The following is a 13,146-nucleotide window of genomic DNA, read 5'->3' as shown; positions in this document are numbered from 1 at the left end:
TAAGCGTCCGACTTCAGCCAGGTCACGATCTCGCGGTCCGTGAGTTCCAGCCCCGCGTCAGGCTCTGGGCTGATGGCTCAGAGCCTGGAGCCTGTTTCCGATTCTGTGTCTCCCTCTCTCTCTGCCCCTCCCCCGTTCATGCTCTGTCTCTCTCTGTCCCAAAAATAAATAAACGTTGAAAAAAAATTAAAAAAAAAAAAAGTAATGTTTTCTCAACATTTTAGATATAGACACTTGCCTCATAAGACTCAACAGCAAACAACTCAAGCTGGGACTCAAACTCAAGTCTACCTAGCTCCAAACTCCAGGCTCTTTTAAATCATACCATATCTCTCCTGGATATCCCTCTGGTCACGTTGCCAGAATCATTTTGGCACATGGATCTTTCAGTGAGGAGGAACTATCACACTCAGCCCACTTGCTGGAAATCCACATTACCAATCATTATCAAATCAGCATAGAAAGTCCACAGGGGACATTCTTAGTAATGAAGGTCTCATTTATTTGATTCATTCCCTAAATAAAGAATTCTTTATTTACTGGAAACTTTAGTGGGTGTTTTCACTAGTCCTCCAAAAGAAAAGAAAACAGAAGCAGTATCAATGAAATAAACAAAAGTTTAGGCATCAAAAGATTTAGAGAACAGGTAAATTTGAGAGACAAGGAGGTCCAAATGAGAGACAATGAGACAATTATTTGTAACCAATTATAATAACCATAGAACAAATAGTACATAAGTCACACCTGTAGAGCAATGATTTCAAGATGACAGATTCTAGACTGAACATAGGTGTGAAAGGCAGATGAGAATATCAAATCAACTTAAGAAGAGTAAATAAAAATTATCCAATTGAAGCAAATGAGAAATTTCTTGCAACATGAAGTGTAAAAACCTACTATAAAAATCTTCACTTACAGCAGGCAAAGGAAGGTAATTTTGGGGAAATTATCTTGGGGAAAATGTGATGAGTTAAGTGTATTACAAAAAACAAGTTACTTCTGTCTTTCAAAAAAATCTCTATTAGAAATCAGCCAAAGTTAATGCTACATTCAAAAACTAAAAATAGGGGCACCTGGGTGGCTCAGTTGGTTAAACATCTGACTCCGGTCAGGTCATGATCTCACCATTCATGAGTTTGAGCCCTGTGTTGGGCTCTGTGCTAACAGCTTGGAGCCTGAAGCCTGCTTCGGATTCTGGGTCTCCCTTTCTCTCTGTCCCTCCCCTGAGCGTGCGCTCGCTCTCTCTCTCTCTCTCTCTCTCTCTCTCTCTCTCTCTCTCGCTCTCTGTCTCTCAAAAATAAATACACATTAAAAAAAATTTTTTTAACTAAAAATACTGGCATAATTGGGAAAAAAGTAACAGAGGGACATAAACCTGGATTTATGCAAATCAATAGGTTCTAAAAACTACGATTTATAGACTAACCAGAAGACGGGGTATCAGTGTAAATTCATGTCACAGAGAACTGTGATGGTATAAAAGTGGTGACTAAGAAGAGGCAGGGAAAGTACTGGGTTCTAGAGACTGTAGACCTGTCTTGTCCAGATCAGCAACCAATCATTTCTCCATTTTAGCCTTTTTTCAGTGAAATCTGAACATTTATGGTATACCAAATGGCTGTTGTGGCTATTGATAAAAGTTTTGATAAAAATTGATAAAAATTTCACTTAAGGAATTTAACCTAAGGAACAGCAGCTTCATTAACTTTTTGTCAGTTTTTGAAACACGAATTTTAATTTTTTTTTTTTCTTTAACGTTTATTTTTGAGACAGAGCATGAACGGGGGAGGGTTACAGAGCGGGAGACACAGAATCTGAAACAGGCTCCAGGCTCTGAGCTGTCAGCACAGAGCCCGACGCGGGGCTCGAACTCATGGACCACGAGATCATGACCTGAGCTGAAGTCGGCCGCTTAACCGACTGAGCCACACAGGTGCCCCGAAACACTTATGAATTTTAAAGACAGCTTCTTTTCTCTTTGCCTGAGGAAAAAGAACCTCGTTTAGCTTACTAGTTTCTTAAAATGCTTTTTTAGAAATAAGTGATCAAACTGGAAAAGGCAACTGATACCTGCTTTTTACAACACAGAATTGACAGTAAAGCTTTCATGGACCAGCAGCAAGGTTTCTGGACGTGCAAATTGCAGCACTATATTCTAGAATTCTCTAAGAGTTCTTTGAAAGTCGAAGGCTGTCTCACCAATGAACAGTTATCGTAAGGAAAGCGATACGCTACATTAACCTTCAAAGGAATAATGAAACGTCACTTACACGGCTTCTTGGGGCATTTCTGGCATTTATTAAAGCCCCACGAGGTACCCACAGTTCCACAGCAATCCTCCTGCTTCGAAAGGCCAGGGAGCGCCTTGCCACACTGCAGTGATGAGATGTGAAATTCGAAGGTTAATTGAGTGCAGGATGTCCCAGCTCTAGAACACTGCTGTGCTTCACCGTCACATTATAAAACAGTTCCCTTCTTATCGACACAATTAGGGGAAAAGAAAAAAAAAAAACATTACACAAAAAACTCAAACTTTGAACCAAATCACCAGAACAGAATCCATACAACACTAATGAACAAGCATATTTCTAAGAGCTTCTTGGCATTTTAGAGTCTTACGAGAATCTGTCACTGCTCAGAGCACTTTATAAAATGCCTATTTCCAATGCTACCTCCCCTACCCCCACCCCCCGCTTGATTTTCCTTTGAGAAGAACCTCAACTCACAAGTTCAACATAAACTTTTAAAATTTAGTTTAACTGTCTGTTGGAACCTCTGGTGTGGACCATTGGGAAGCAGAGCTCTGAGGGTATGGCATGTGTGCAAACGCGGAAAATATGGCACAGGTCCCATCTACAAGAGTCTTCAGGGCCTCCTATAATACCAAGCCTTGGCAGGAAAGGACAGTACAAGAAATGATCATTGGCTGTGCCAGATCAGCTTTGGCAGAGATGAAAGCTCCAGACAGCCAAGTGGTCTGACCCAGGGAGGTGAGCCAAGCAAGGAAGGTGCTGGCAAGTTTCAGCAAGGACAGTAGGTAGAAGAGCAGGGCTAGAGTTGTCAAATATAAAGACGCATCTCATCTCCTGGTTAATCACACGATGTCTGAAGAGCCTGAGAGGCAAGGGTTGGAAGTCAGACCAACCCAATGGGGTCAGGAAGGGCCAAGGCAAACAGATCCTATTCTCTGTACCCATTCTGAGGCCACTCAGGCAAGAAGGGCAACCTGGCTCTCCACCGATACTCTGTAGGCTAAGCCCAGACCCCGCATCTGAGAAGTTACTCTGCCTTCCTCTGCCTCAACCTCTAAAAAGTCCTCCCAACGGGTTCCAGTGTCATTTTTCTGAAAACGAATCTGATGACATCACTCTACTGATTCAAACCCCTCAATGACTCCCACAGTCTGAAGACTGCAAACTCCCTGGGATGGTACACAAGGGTCCTCCCTACCCTGCTTCAGAACATACGACTTTCTCTGTGTCCCCCTGTACCTCCCCACATCTAGCCTTCAGACACCCTAAAAGATTGTTTATTTTCTGAACAAATGTCTTTCCAAGAGCAGTTTCCTTTCCTTGGCATATACCCTATAGTCATCCTTTTCCCTTTGGCTGGAGAACCTTTACCGTGACCCACAGCTCTGAAGAACTGGCACCATGAAGCATCCAGTCTCCTCAGTTTCAGCGAGCACCTCCTCTCTCCGTACCCCACAGCACATCCCACACGGCTCCACTGCCTCCGCTATGCTTGTGAATGAAACACAGATGTATATTATGTCTCTTTATACCCCAGTACACAGTGCCCATGCTCGATCACTTCTGAGGGATGGAAGGTGCAAGCAATCTAAGGAACTATCAAACAACCTAGCCACAGGCCACCAAGCAGTGGCTCTCTGCAGACCAAGAAAAGTTAGCAGTTGCACCCAGGCTGGTTGAGCACAACATGGTGACAAGAACGTCTGGGCAGGTGGCGGCCCTCAGAAGGGCAGCGGGTCGCAGACACCATTCACTCAGCAGACTTCTGGGTCCGGGCAGATGGCATTCTGCCCGAGGCTCTAAGTGACTACCTGTTCGAATTGTAAAACCAAATCAGGGAAGGCCTGGCACAGGGAATGATAGTGTTCAAGTCCTCAGGCTTTTGTGGTTTTTTAGGGATTTCAACAGGATGTTATGTGCTCTCAACAGCAGTCAATGATGGGGGATGGGGTGAGGGAAGGGCAGGGAGATGGCAGCGGGGGGGGGCGGGAAGGCCGAGGGGACGGCTGCGGGGGGGGGTGGAGTGAACACTCCAACAAAGGAGAACATGACAGAAGAGAAGCAACCATGGCTGGATTCGGGTAGTTTCCAGACTCCTTCAGCTCAGTCACAGGAAGCTTACATCCAGAAACGTTTATTTCCAGTTTTATCAAAGAGGTTTATGTGAGACACCAGTGTGCTTCGGATATGGATCATTCTTGCACCAGACTCTCCAGGCTCTTCCCTTTAATCAGGCAGAACTTTCAGCACTTGCTGATTTTATATGCGCAAAATTTTAGCAGCAGTTAAAATCCAATTTTCACCTCAGATTCCTAGAATGTTTTATTTGGTACGGTAAAAATAAATTCCCTCTCTCTCTCTCTCCTCTCTTTCTCTCTTACAGGCTTCAGAAAAGGTATGAGGTTTTCATTACAGGATTCGGGCTGCTTTATCCCATGGCTTTGTTTTTGCAGGTCCACAGCCAAAAGCAGCACAAACCATCCAAATCGATTAAATAAATGACGGTGTAGGTGGTACCACAAAACCGTGTGTTCCTCTCAAAATTGGGTCTACACAGGATAATAACAGGCTGCAAGGGATGAAGTCAGGCTTACAGCAAGGCACAAAGTCTCACACATGCTTCTTGAGGTAGTTAATTATGAAGAGGCTTCAACGTGAGCCAGAAACAAGGCCTGAGAGACCTTTGAGGCCACAGGCAAGGCTCTCACACAGGAGACTACCCAACACTGTGAAGTCTTATTTGGATGGAGGAAGTGCCTAGAGGAAAAGAAGGAGGAAGAGGATGCTCTCTCCTCCACAGTGAAGGTCACATTGGAGAGAATTACGTAGAATAGGATGAGGTTTGCATTCAGAATGTTCTTCTCTCAGAGTGGTAGACTCTGCTTCTTCGTGAGACACCATCCCAAGGACCCATGACTGGCTCTGCCGAACTGCGTTTTCATGCCCAGACTGAGGTGATTTTTACAAGTGAAAAACACAAATGGAATTTCTCCTATGTGACTCACTCACCACATTTTCAGAGAAAGCCTGTCTCTCATTTCAAGGCGTATCTTATGTGTGAGGAATCCAGAAGAAACCTGCTAAAAAATTTACAACCAATATTTAGCCATTTCAAGCCAGAAAGAAAAATCTATCCTGTCAAATGAGCATCGAGCTGCAGCTCCTCAAAAAGCTCACCACCTCAGGTTGCACACTGGGGGGACACAGAAGTCCACACGTCCATGCCAGCATTCAGCAAATGCACGACCCACCTAGAGCAGCAAGTAGAATGATGCCGGGTCTGGCAACCAGGTACTGTGGGCATCCAGTGAAGAAAGGAGAGTAAGAATATGTCCGACCGTGATGGCACAGTACAGATATGTTAAAGAAGGCTAGCTGCATGATGAAGGTATTAGTAGGACTAAAGAGAGGACTTAGGTCATTCAGGAGGAAACCTTTTCAACAGCAAATGCTCCTCAACAACAGAAGACGCTGACATCTTCACTGGGAGCAGAAGCTGGAGGACCATCTGCCAGGAATGCCAAGGATTCAAAGCAGATGGCTTCAATGGTTTCTGCCAGGGCGAGGGTTCTGTGTTCAATACATACTGACAGGTCGTACGACGTGATTTAGGAAATACAAATTACTAGACACTAAAGCCAACCTGGAGGACTTCTGTTGCTCTCATGTCTACCTCAGGAGTGTGTCTGGGTGGGTTCACTCCTAACCATCTCTTCTGTCTCACCTCCTTCCTCATATCAGTAGCTCCAGAGACGCTCACCGCAGGTGGAGCTTCCTTCTACGAGACTTATGCAAACTAGACAGAAAAGAGAAGAACAAACAGACCTACTACCAGCCCCACTTCACCAGTGCACTGACCATGGTTCTTAGAAGAGTGAGTGCAAGAAAATAATTCACTGACCTTTCCTACCTTCCTGTGTTACCAGAACGTCCGAGAAAGTAAAGCTATGCAAGAATTGTTACGATTATTCCATGAATACCCATGTTTTAACTTCTACAACACAAAATTATTGCAAGCAATGGTGCAAAAACCTTTAATTTTTAAATTAGTTGCTAAGAATAAACAGATTGTGGGATCATGTACTTTTTAAAATCTTGACCTAGTTGAGAACACTTCTGACTTCAACTCAGTTTTGAGGTACTACCGTGGCGCTTTCCTGACACTCAAAGTTAAGCTGTGATTGCATTTTTTACATCCCCCTATAAATATATGAGCAGGAATGACAGTTCAAAACTTAGCATTTGGCAACCAAGGCCCATAATTTTTGTCACCTAAAAACTCACCACTGGAAATGTTCTAGAGATGAACAATAATTTAAAGAGATTATGATAAATATTGGAGTGTGGTTTCATAAGATCTCATTTTCCCATGTTAAAATTACTAGTACCTATAATATCCTCATTCTAAGAGTGTTGGCTGTGTTGTGCCAGGTTCTGGGTTAGGAAGGTCCAGTAGGGAGTAAAAGAAGAGAGTGCTGGGCTGTAGTCAGTAAACCTGGATCTAAATTCCTACTCTCTTGTGAGTAGAGACGTCCACCAGATTGTCCAGCCTCTCTGGGCTGGTAATGGGACAGTGGGACAATAATCCCAACTACAAAGGACTGTGGTGAGATCAAACGATGCATGTCCAAAAAGGGCCGCCCTATCCCTTCTGCCCCTCTATGGGGATTAGAAAAATGTGACCGTTAAGATGTGTTCTGCCTCAGGACACAGCGCTCAGTAAACAGAGCATCGGCTGGATCCCCATCTGCTCTCTCAGCTGAGTCTCATGTGAGTACAACCCATAAAATGTTCAAATGCTGGCCATGTGTTAGCCTCTTATCATAAATTTGTTAAAGGCGTTCAGATATTTCAGTAGTAAAAGGGCCACTCCACAAAGATGGCCACCATGTCACGGCCACTACTTAGCCTTCCTATTAAAGAAGGACATTTCAGGGGCACCTGGGTGGCTCAGTCAGTTCAGCATCTGACTCTTGGTTTTGACTCAGGTCATGATCTCAAGGTTCGTGAGTCTGAGCCCTGCATTGGGCTCCTTGCTGACAGTGCGGAACCTGCTTGGGATTCTTTCTCTCCCCTCTCTCTCGCCCCTCCCCGACTTGTGCTTGCTCGCTCTCTCAAAATAAACTTAAAAAAATTTTAAGACATTTAAAAACAATAATATCAAAATACTCTTAAGAATTATCCCTATTACATCTATAGAACTCATTTTACTTTGTTATCAGGAACTATTGCACACCGATGCATAAAGTACTGAGTTTAAACAAAGAACGTTTCCTCAAAGAGAAAAAGGCACTGGAGCCAAAGACACAAACAGAACTTAAAAAGTTAAAGTAATGCAGATTTTTAAGATTCACTGAAGTAAAACATGAAAGAACAGAGAAGGCTGACTCACTGCAGCTCCTGCAAGAGTGCTGCAGGGCTGTGTTGGGCAGGGGCTCAAACAGGCGGTGACTCAACGGCTGGACTGGAGAGCCAGATTCCAAAGAGATGGAACAGCGCTGGCTAAGCCCAAGACTGACCACCAACTGGGAGAGGACCCAGGCACAGGTGGGTGGGAGGCGAAGGGCAGAGGAAGGCAGGCCAAGGACGAAGGAACAGAGACAGTGGGTGGGGAAAGTCAGAGAATGAGGTAGAGCTAAGCCATAGAGAGTTTTCCAAATCGGGGATTTCATTTGTAGTTAGGTACCAAAATTAATCAGGAGAGAGGGAAAAGGAAACAGCATAGTTCATTTTCCCAAAGCAAAATGTTTTGGATGGTGTCCACTGAAATATCTGGCATCTTTGAAGTAATGGCAAACACAGAAATATTGATAAAGAGGAAGAAAAAGAGGGGGAAAAGATTGTTTTTATCAAAGTACAGTTTTCCACATCTGATACTTCCTCTCAAGAGTAAAACAGAATTAACAGCAAAGAGTATATCATTTATGGGGGAAAAAAATGAAGAAATTACATTTAAGGTCAACATGAACAGTTATCAGAGGACCAAAAAGCCCAAAATTGGCTAATTATTAAAAGCCCATTAGCTATACTACTCCTCAAAGAAAGAGTAGAAGGGAGGTTTTGTTTGTTTTTTTAATATATGAAATTTATTGTCAAATTGGTTTCCATACACTCTCCCACTCTAACCTCTTTTTTTTTTTTTTCCTTCCCTTCCCCCATGGGTTTCTGTTAAGTTTCTTAGGATCCACATAAGAGTGAAACCATATGGTATCTGTCTTTCTCTCTATGGCTTATTTCACTTAGCATCACACTCTCCAGTTCCATCCACGTTGCTACAAAAGGCCATATTTCATTCTTTCTCATTGCCACGTAGTATTCCATTGTGTATATAAACCACAATTTCTTTATCCATTCATCAATTGATGGACATTTAGGCTCTTTCCATAATTTGGCTATTGTTGAGAGTTCTGCTATAAACATTGGGGTACAAGTGCCCCTATGCATCAGCATTCCTGTATCCCTTGGATAAATTCCTAGCAGTGCTATTGCTGGGTCATAGGGTAGGTCTATTTTTATTTTTCTGAGGAACCTCCACACTGCTAAAAGGGAGGTTTTAAGTTAAGCACAGAACAAGATCTCTCCCCAACAAATGCTATCCCCAACAAAAGATGTCCTACCACAAAGCAAATACCCAGGCATCTCCACGTCCATTAGAATTAGGGCTATCTGAATGTGAAACTGATCTTTCCACACAATCACCTTCCCTGTGGACCAAATGAGAAGTAGTGTAATAAAGATGACCCATAACTGAGTAAATGGTAAGAGCATATCTTCTGATGTTGGACCAAGACGGGTCCTCACTTTACCAATTAACCATGTCTTTTACTATGGGCAAAACATTCAAACTCTATAAAACGTAACTAAAAATGCCCATTTCCAGAGAGATCTCAAGAGGACTGAGACAATATGTATAAGACAGTCAGATAGCCAGCATGTACCAGGCTCACAATCAATATTAGACCCTTTTGTCCAGGCCCCTCACCTAGAAACTTGGGTTTATTTAACAAAGGACTAAGTAACCCAACAATTATTCAGTATCCCACATGCCAGATTCAATTTGTCAAGAAAGGATACATGAAGTAATTTAGATATAGAAATATGAAAAGAGGGGCACCTGGGTAGCGTCAGTTAAGCGTCTGACTTCGGCTCAGGTCATAATCTCGTGGTCCATGGGTTTGAGTTCCACATTGGGGTCTGTGCTGACAGCTCAGGCCTGGAGCCTGAGATTCTGTGTCTCCTTCTTTCTCTGCCCCTCCTCTGCTCATACTCTGTCTCTCTCTCTCTCTCTCTCCCAAAAATAAATAAACACTTTTCAAAATTTTTAAGAAATATGAAAAGAAAAAGAAGGTATTATGTTTTCCTAAAAATGTTCAGGTTTTCACAAAAGTGCTCAGGCTAGTGAAAAGTGCTCAGAGAATTAATGGAAATTAGTGGAAAGATGTGTAATCATGTGGATTTCATTTTAATTCTCCTCGAGAAACAGAACATGATGTCACTGAATGACAATAATTCAACCAGTTAATATCAATGTTCAAGCAGCAAATTTCACTTTGGGGACATCCAGATCTTTTTGGTCACCCACCACGTCTTGGTAAGAAGACCAAGTCCACGAAGCAAAAATAACAGAGCCCACTCTGCACCTCTTGACCACGAGCAGCCATGGCTTAATCATAAAACCCTGCAGAATGTGGAACTCACTAAGACAGGTCCCAGGAAATACAGCTGTCTTTTCACGCTAAGCTAGTGTTACAGACGGAATGTGTGCCTCATCCCCCAAATCCCTATGTTGAAGCGTTGACCTCGAACGTGATGGTACAGAGAGCAGGGCCTTTGGGAAGTAATTAGGTTTAGATGAAGTCATAAGAGTGTAGCTCCCGGGTGGGATTAGTGTACTTACAAGGAAGGGAATAAAGACCACAGCATAAACCACTGACTGACTGACGGGGACACACACACTCTCGCTCTCTCTCTCTTTCTCTCTCTCTCTGTCACGTGAGCACATCAAGAAAGTGGGTGTCTGAAAACAGGAAAAGAGCTCCACCAGGAACTTAATCTGTGACCACCTTGATCTCAGATTTCCTATCTCCCAAACTGCAGAAAGTAAGTTTGGATACCTTAAGCTACCCAGACTATGGTATTTTGCTATGGCAGCCTGAGCCTACTTAAACAGACAGCAATGGTTCCTTGTGAACACCCTGGGACCACAAGAGATGGGCTAAGCCAGGATGGAATAGTAGAAAGAACACTGGAGTAGCAACCAGAAAGGCTCAGTTTCAGTCCTCACCAACCAGAGATAAGAGATGTGAAGCAACTAATTCACTTCTCTAGACTTTAGCTTCCTCATCAATAAAGTTTTAAGTACAGACTAATTACTAATATTCATTGATGTGCCTAAATTCTATGATTTTATAAAGGCTCCAGTGCAGGGGGAGAAAGAAGATAACCGGAGGTTGTAAGTGGAATGGTTTCCTGTGTCAGGGAAATCCTATGAAGGGCAAGGTTCCTTAAATGTCTCCTGCCTGCCGGACTGATACAGTACATTCCATGATGATGCAGACTTCCTAGGCCTAGCATCACACCCTGACCTAGATCAGTGTGATCAGTGATACTAGGATGGGCCTCCTCTTCTTGACCCTACCCTCCCAGCTCACCCCTTTTCTGCTAATCAGTGCTCACAAAAAAGCAGCTCTATCTTCCTGAAAACAGTCATGGCTTTTCAACAGCCACTTTCTAGATTAATTATAATGAATCATATATGATTATCAAATAGGCAAACTATCAGAAATTATTCAAGATGGTCATGGAAATGCAAATTTTGCCTATCCTGAGCTGGGACCCATTGTAAGGTCACACTGTGATTGATCAACCTACACGGCATGGGTGTCCCATAAATTACTCCAAGCATGCATTTGACACGTTCACCCCCACCCAGACCCAGAAAAATTTATCCCAACATTCTGGTACAAACTGAGGTTTTCTTGCAAACAGAAGCTATACCCTCAGTACTCTATATCTGGTTGAAGAATGGGAATCCCTTTTTTGGAAATCTTGGACTTCTTTTCATAAGAACCAGAATGAGGTCCCTTATGGGAAAAGTTCCAAGTACACACAATGGGGTGGATGAATCCAAACTTCTATCACAGCTCTTTATTCCTATCATCAATCTTTTCACTATGATATAAACATATCTCCACTCCGGCAAAGTGACTTCTGTCCGTCTTCTGACTAAAACGGTGTTCTTATGGCCTCTGGGCCAACCATGGCTCCAAACTAAACTGGAAAACCTCAGGAGAGCTCTTCAATGTCCATGCACTAGAACATTAAATATGTTTATTTCTATGCGCCAGTAAGAAAGAGGGTCCAAATATCTAAGCCTATCATTAATGCAACTAGAGCAACATATTTGATCAACTTGTCCTAAGGCCTGTTGTCATAAAGGGGAATATTGTACGACACAGCACTGGCGGGGTAACAGGCATTGTCTCATAAGAAGAGGAAAGCGCTTAAATACTTCCAGATTTTTTAAAGAACTTGTAAAAAATTTGCTTTGGCTTGAGCAGAACATTCTTTATAAGCAAGGTTTTTTTTTGCTTTTTTTTTTTTTAATCCACCCAGCTTTCTTTTATTAGAGTAATTAAAACAATGTTAGGCATTTAGGGTATCTGATACAACCATAATCCTCTGATATTTCAGGCTATTGATTTTACAAAATATCTACTATGACTAGGGCATTAACTGCTGGAAACGTATCCACGTTGATTTCTGACAGTGTATTTGTTTAAAGTCCGCTGAAGCCAAACCATAGGCTTCAAGGAATTCCAGACAACTACTTTAGTTTATGAAACGATATTTTAAAAGTTACGCTAAGGCAAAAATGGTTTTAAAAAGTAACATACAAAGGGGAAAAAAAATTCTTAAGCATGAAACTTACGATTCTACTTGACATCTTTTCTAAAGAAACAATTAAATTTGGGCTATTTTCTCCATCTCTACAATGATTTAATAAGCATTTCATCAGTTGTGATATATGTGTGTTGCTATTTTTACACCGTAAAAAGAAGAAGTATTGTCATGATTATATTCTGACATCATAATTCCCGTTACCCTGTCCTTACAGCAAAACAACACAAATCACATCATAAATCCTAGCATTAGATGGTGAGAACATGAAATTTATTCAAAGTTCCATTACCGAGGATGTGACTAAAAAGACAGACTCATGCTCAGGAGGAAATCAAGATGGGCATACAGGCAGGGTTGTTATTACTATGGCAACTGAATCACTCCCAAAATGATGAACATAAAGGCTTCTTTCCCCAATGCTTATTTCTACAACTGTACTGAAGGAAATTTTCTATATTAAGCTCTGGTGCTTCTCAGTTTCTTTTCTTTTTTTTTTTTTTTTTTTTTCTATGTAGAGATACTGCAAGGAACAAAAAACATTTCAGGCCTCATACCGCTGTGTAAATTGCAACACGTGCCTCATCTGGTTAAGCTTTCAGTTTTTCTGTGTTTTATCCAAGTACACAGAACTCAAAACTAATAATTACCTGTGGTTTGGTTGCAAATAGTGTAGAAAAACTGAACGCCACAAATCATATTAATAGGTTTCTTGAGTTCCCTGGGAGCAGGAAACCAGGTCTGTCTTGACCACATTCTGCCACTTGTGGCAGGAACATTCACTGCTCACCAAAGAACCACTTGTCCCAGCTTCCCGGCATGTGCCAGCTTCCTAACTGCATCGGTCAGCTCCGACTACTGTAACAAAATATCACAGACCGGGGGGCTTGAAGAACAGACATCCATTTTCTCTCCGTTCTGCTTAAAATGCAAGATCCGAGCACCATCACCGTCAGCTCTAGTGAGGTCTTTCTTCCTGGCTTGCAGGACGCTG

The 13,146-nt window shown here is 42.5% G+C and overlaps 1 protein-coding gene across 10 annotated transcripts in view; it reads right to left on the bottom strand.

Annotated features, from left to right (window-relative positions):
- LTBP1 (latent transforming growth factor beta binding protein 1) overlaps positions 1-13,146 on the bottom strand; it is a 406,323-nt gene that overhangs the window by 174,512 nt on the left and 218,665 nt on the right. For all 10 annotated transcript variants that reach the window (XM_040496475.1, XM_040496477.1, XM_040496480.1 and 7 more), the window contains one exon: positions 2,271-2,373. In XM_040496475.1, coding sequence (XP_040352409.1) covers positions 2,271-2,373 — 103 coding nt within the window. The remainder of the gene's footprint in view (positions 1-2,270; positions 2,374-13,146) is intronic.

Source organism: Herpailurus yagouaroundi, unplaced genomic scaffold (genome assembly GCF_014898765.1).
Source record: "Herpailurus yagouaroundi ecotype Mexico unplaced genomic scaffold, PumYag 188, whole genome shotgun sequence".
NCBI lineage: Eukaryota > Metazoa > Chordata > Mammalia > Carnivora > Felidae > Herpailurus > Herpailurus yagouaroundi.
Note: the sequence above shows the minus strand (reverse complement) of the source record. Positions and strands in the feature narration are given on the sequence as shown.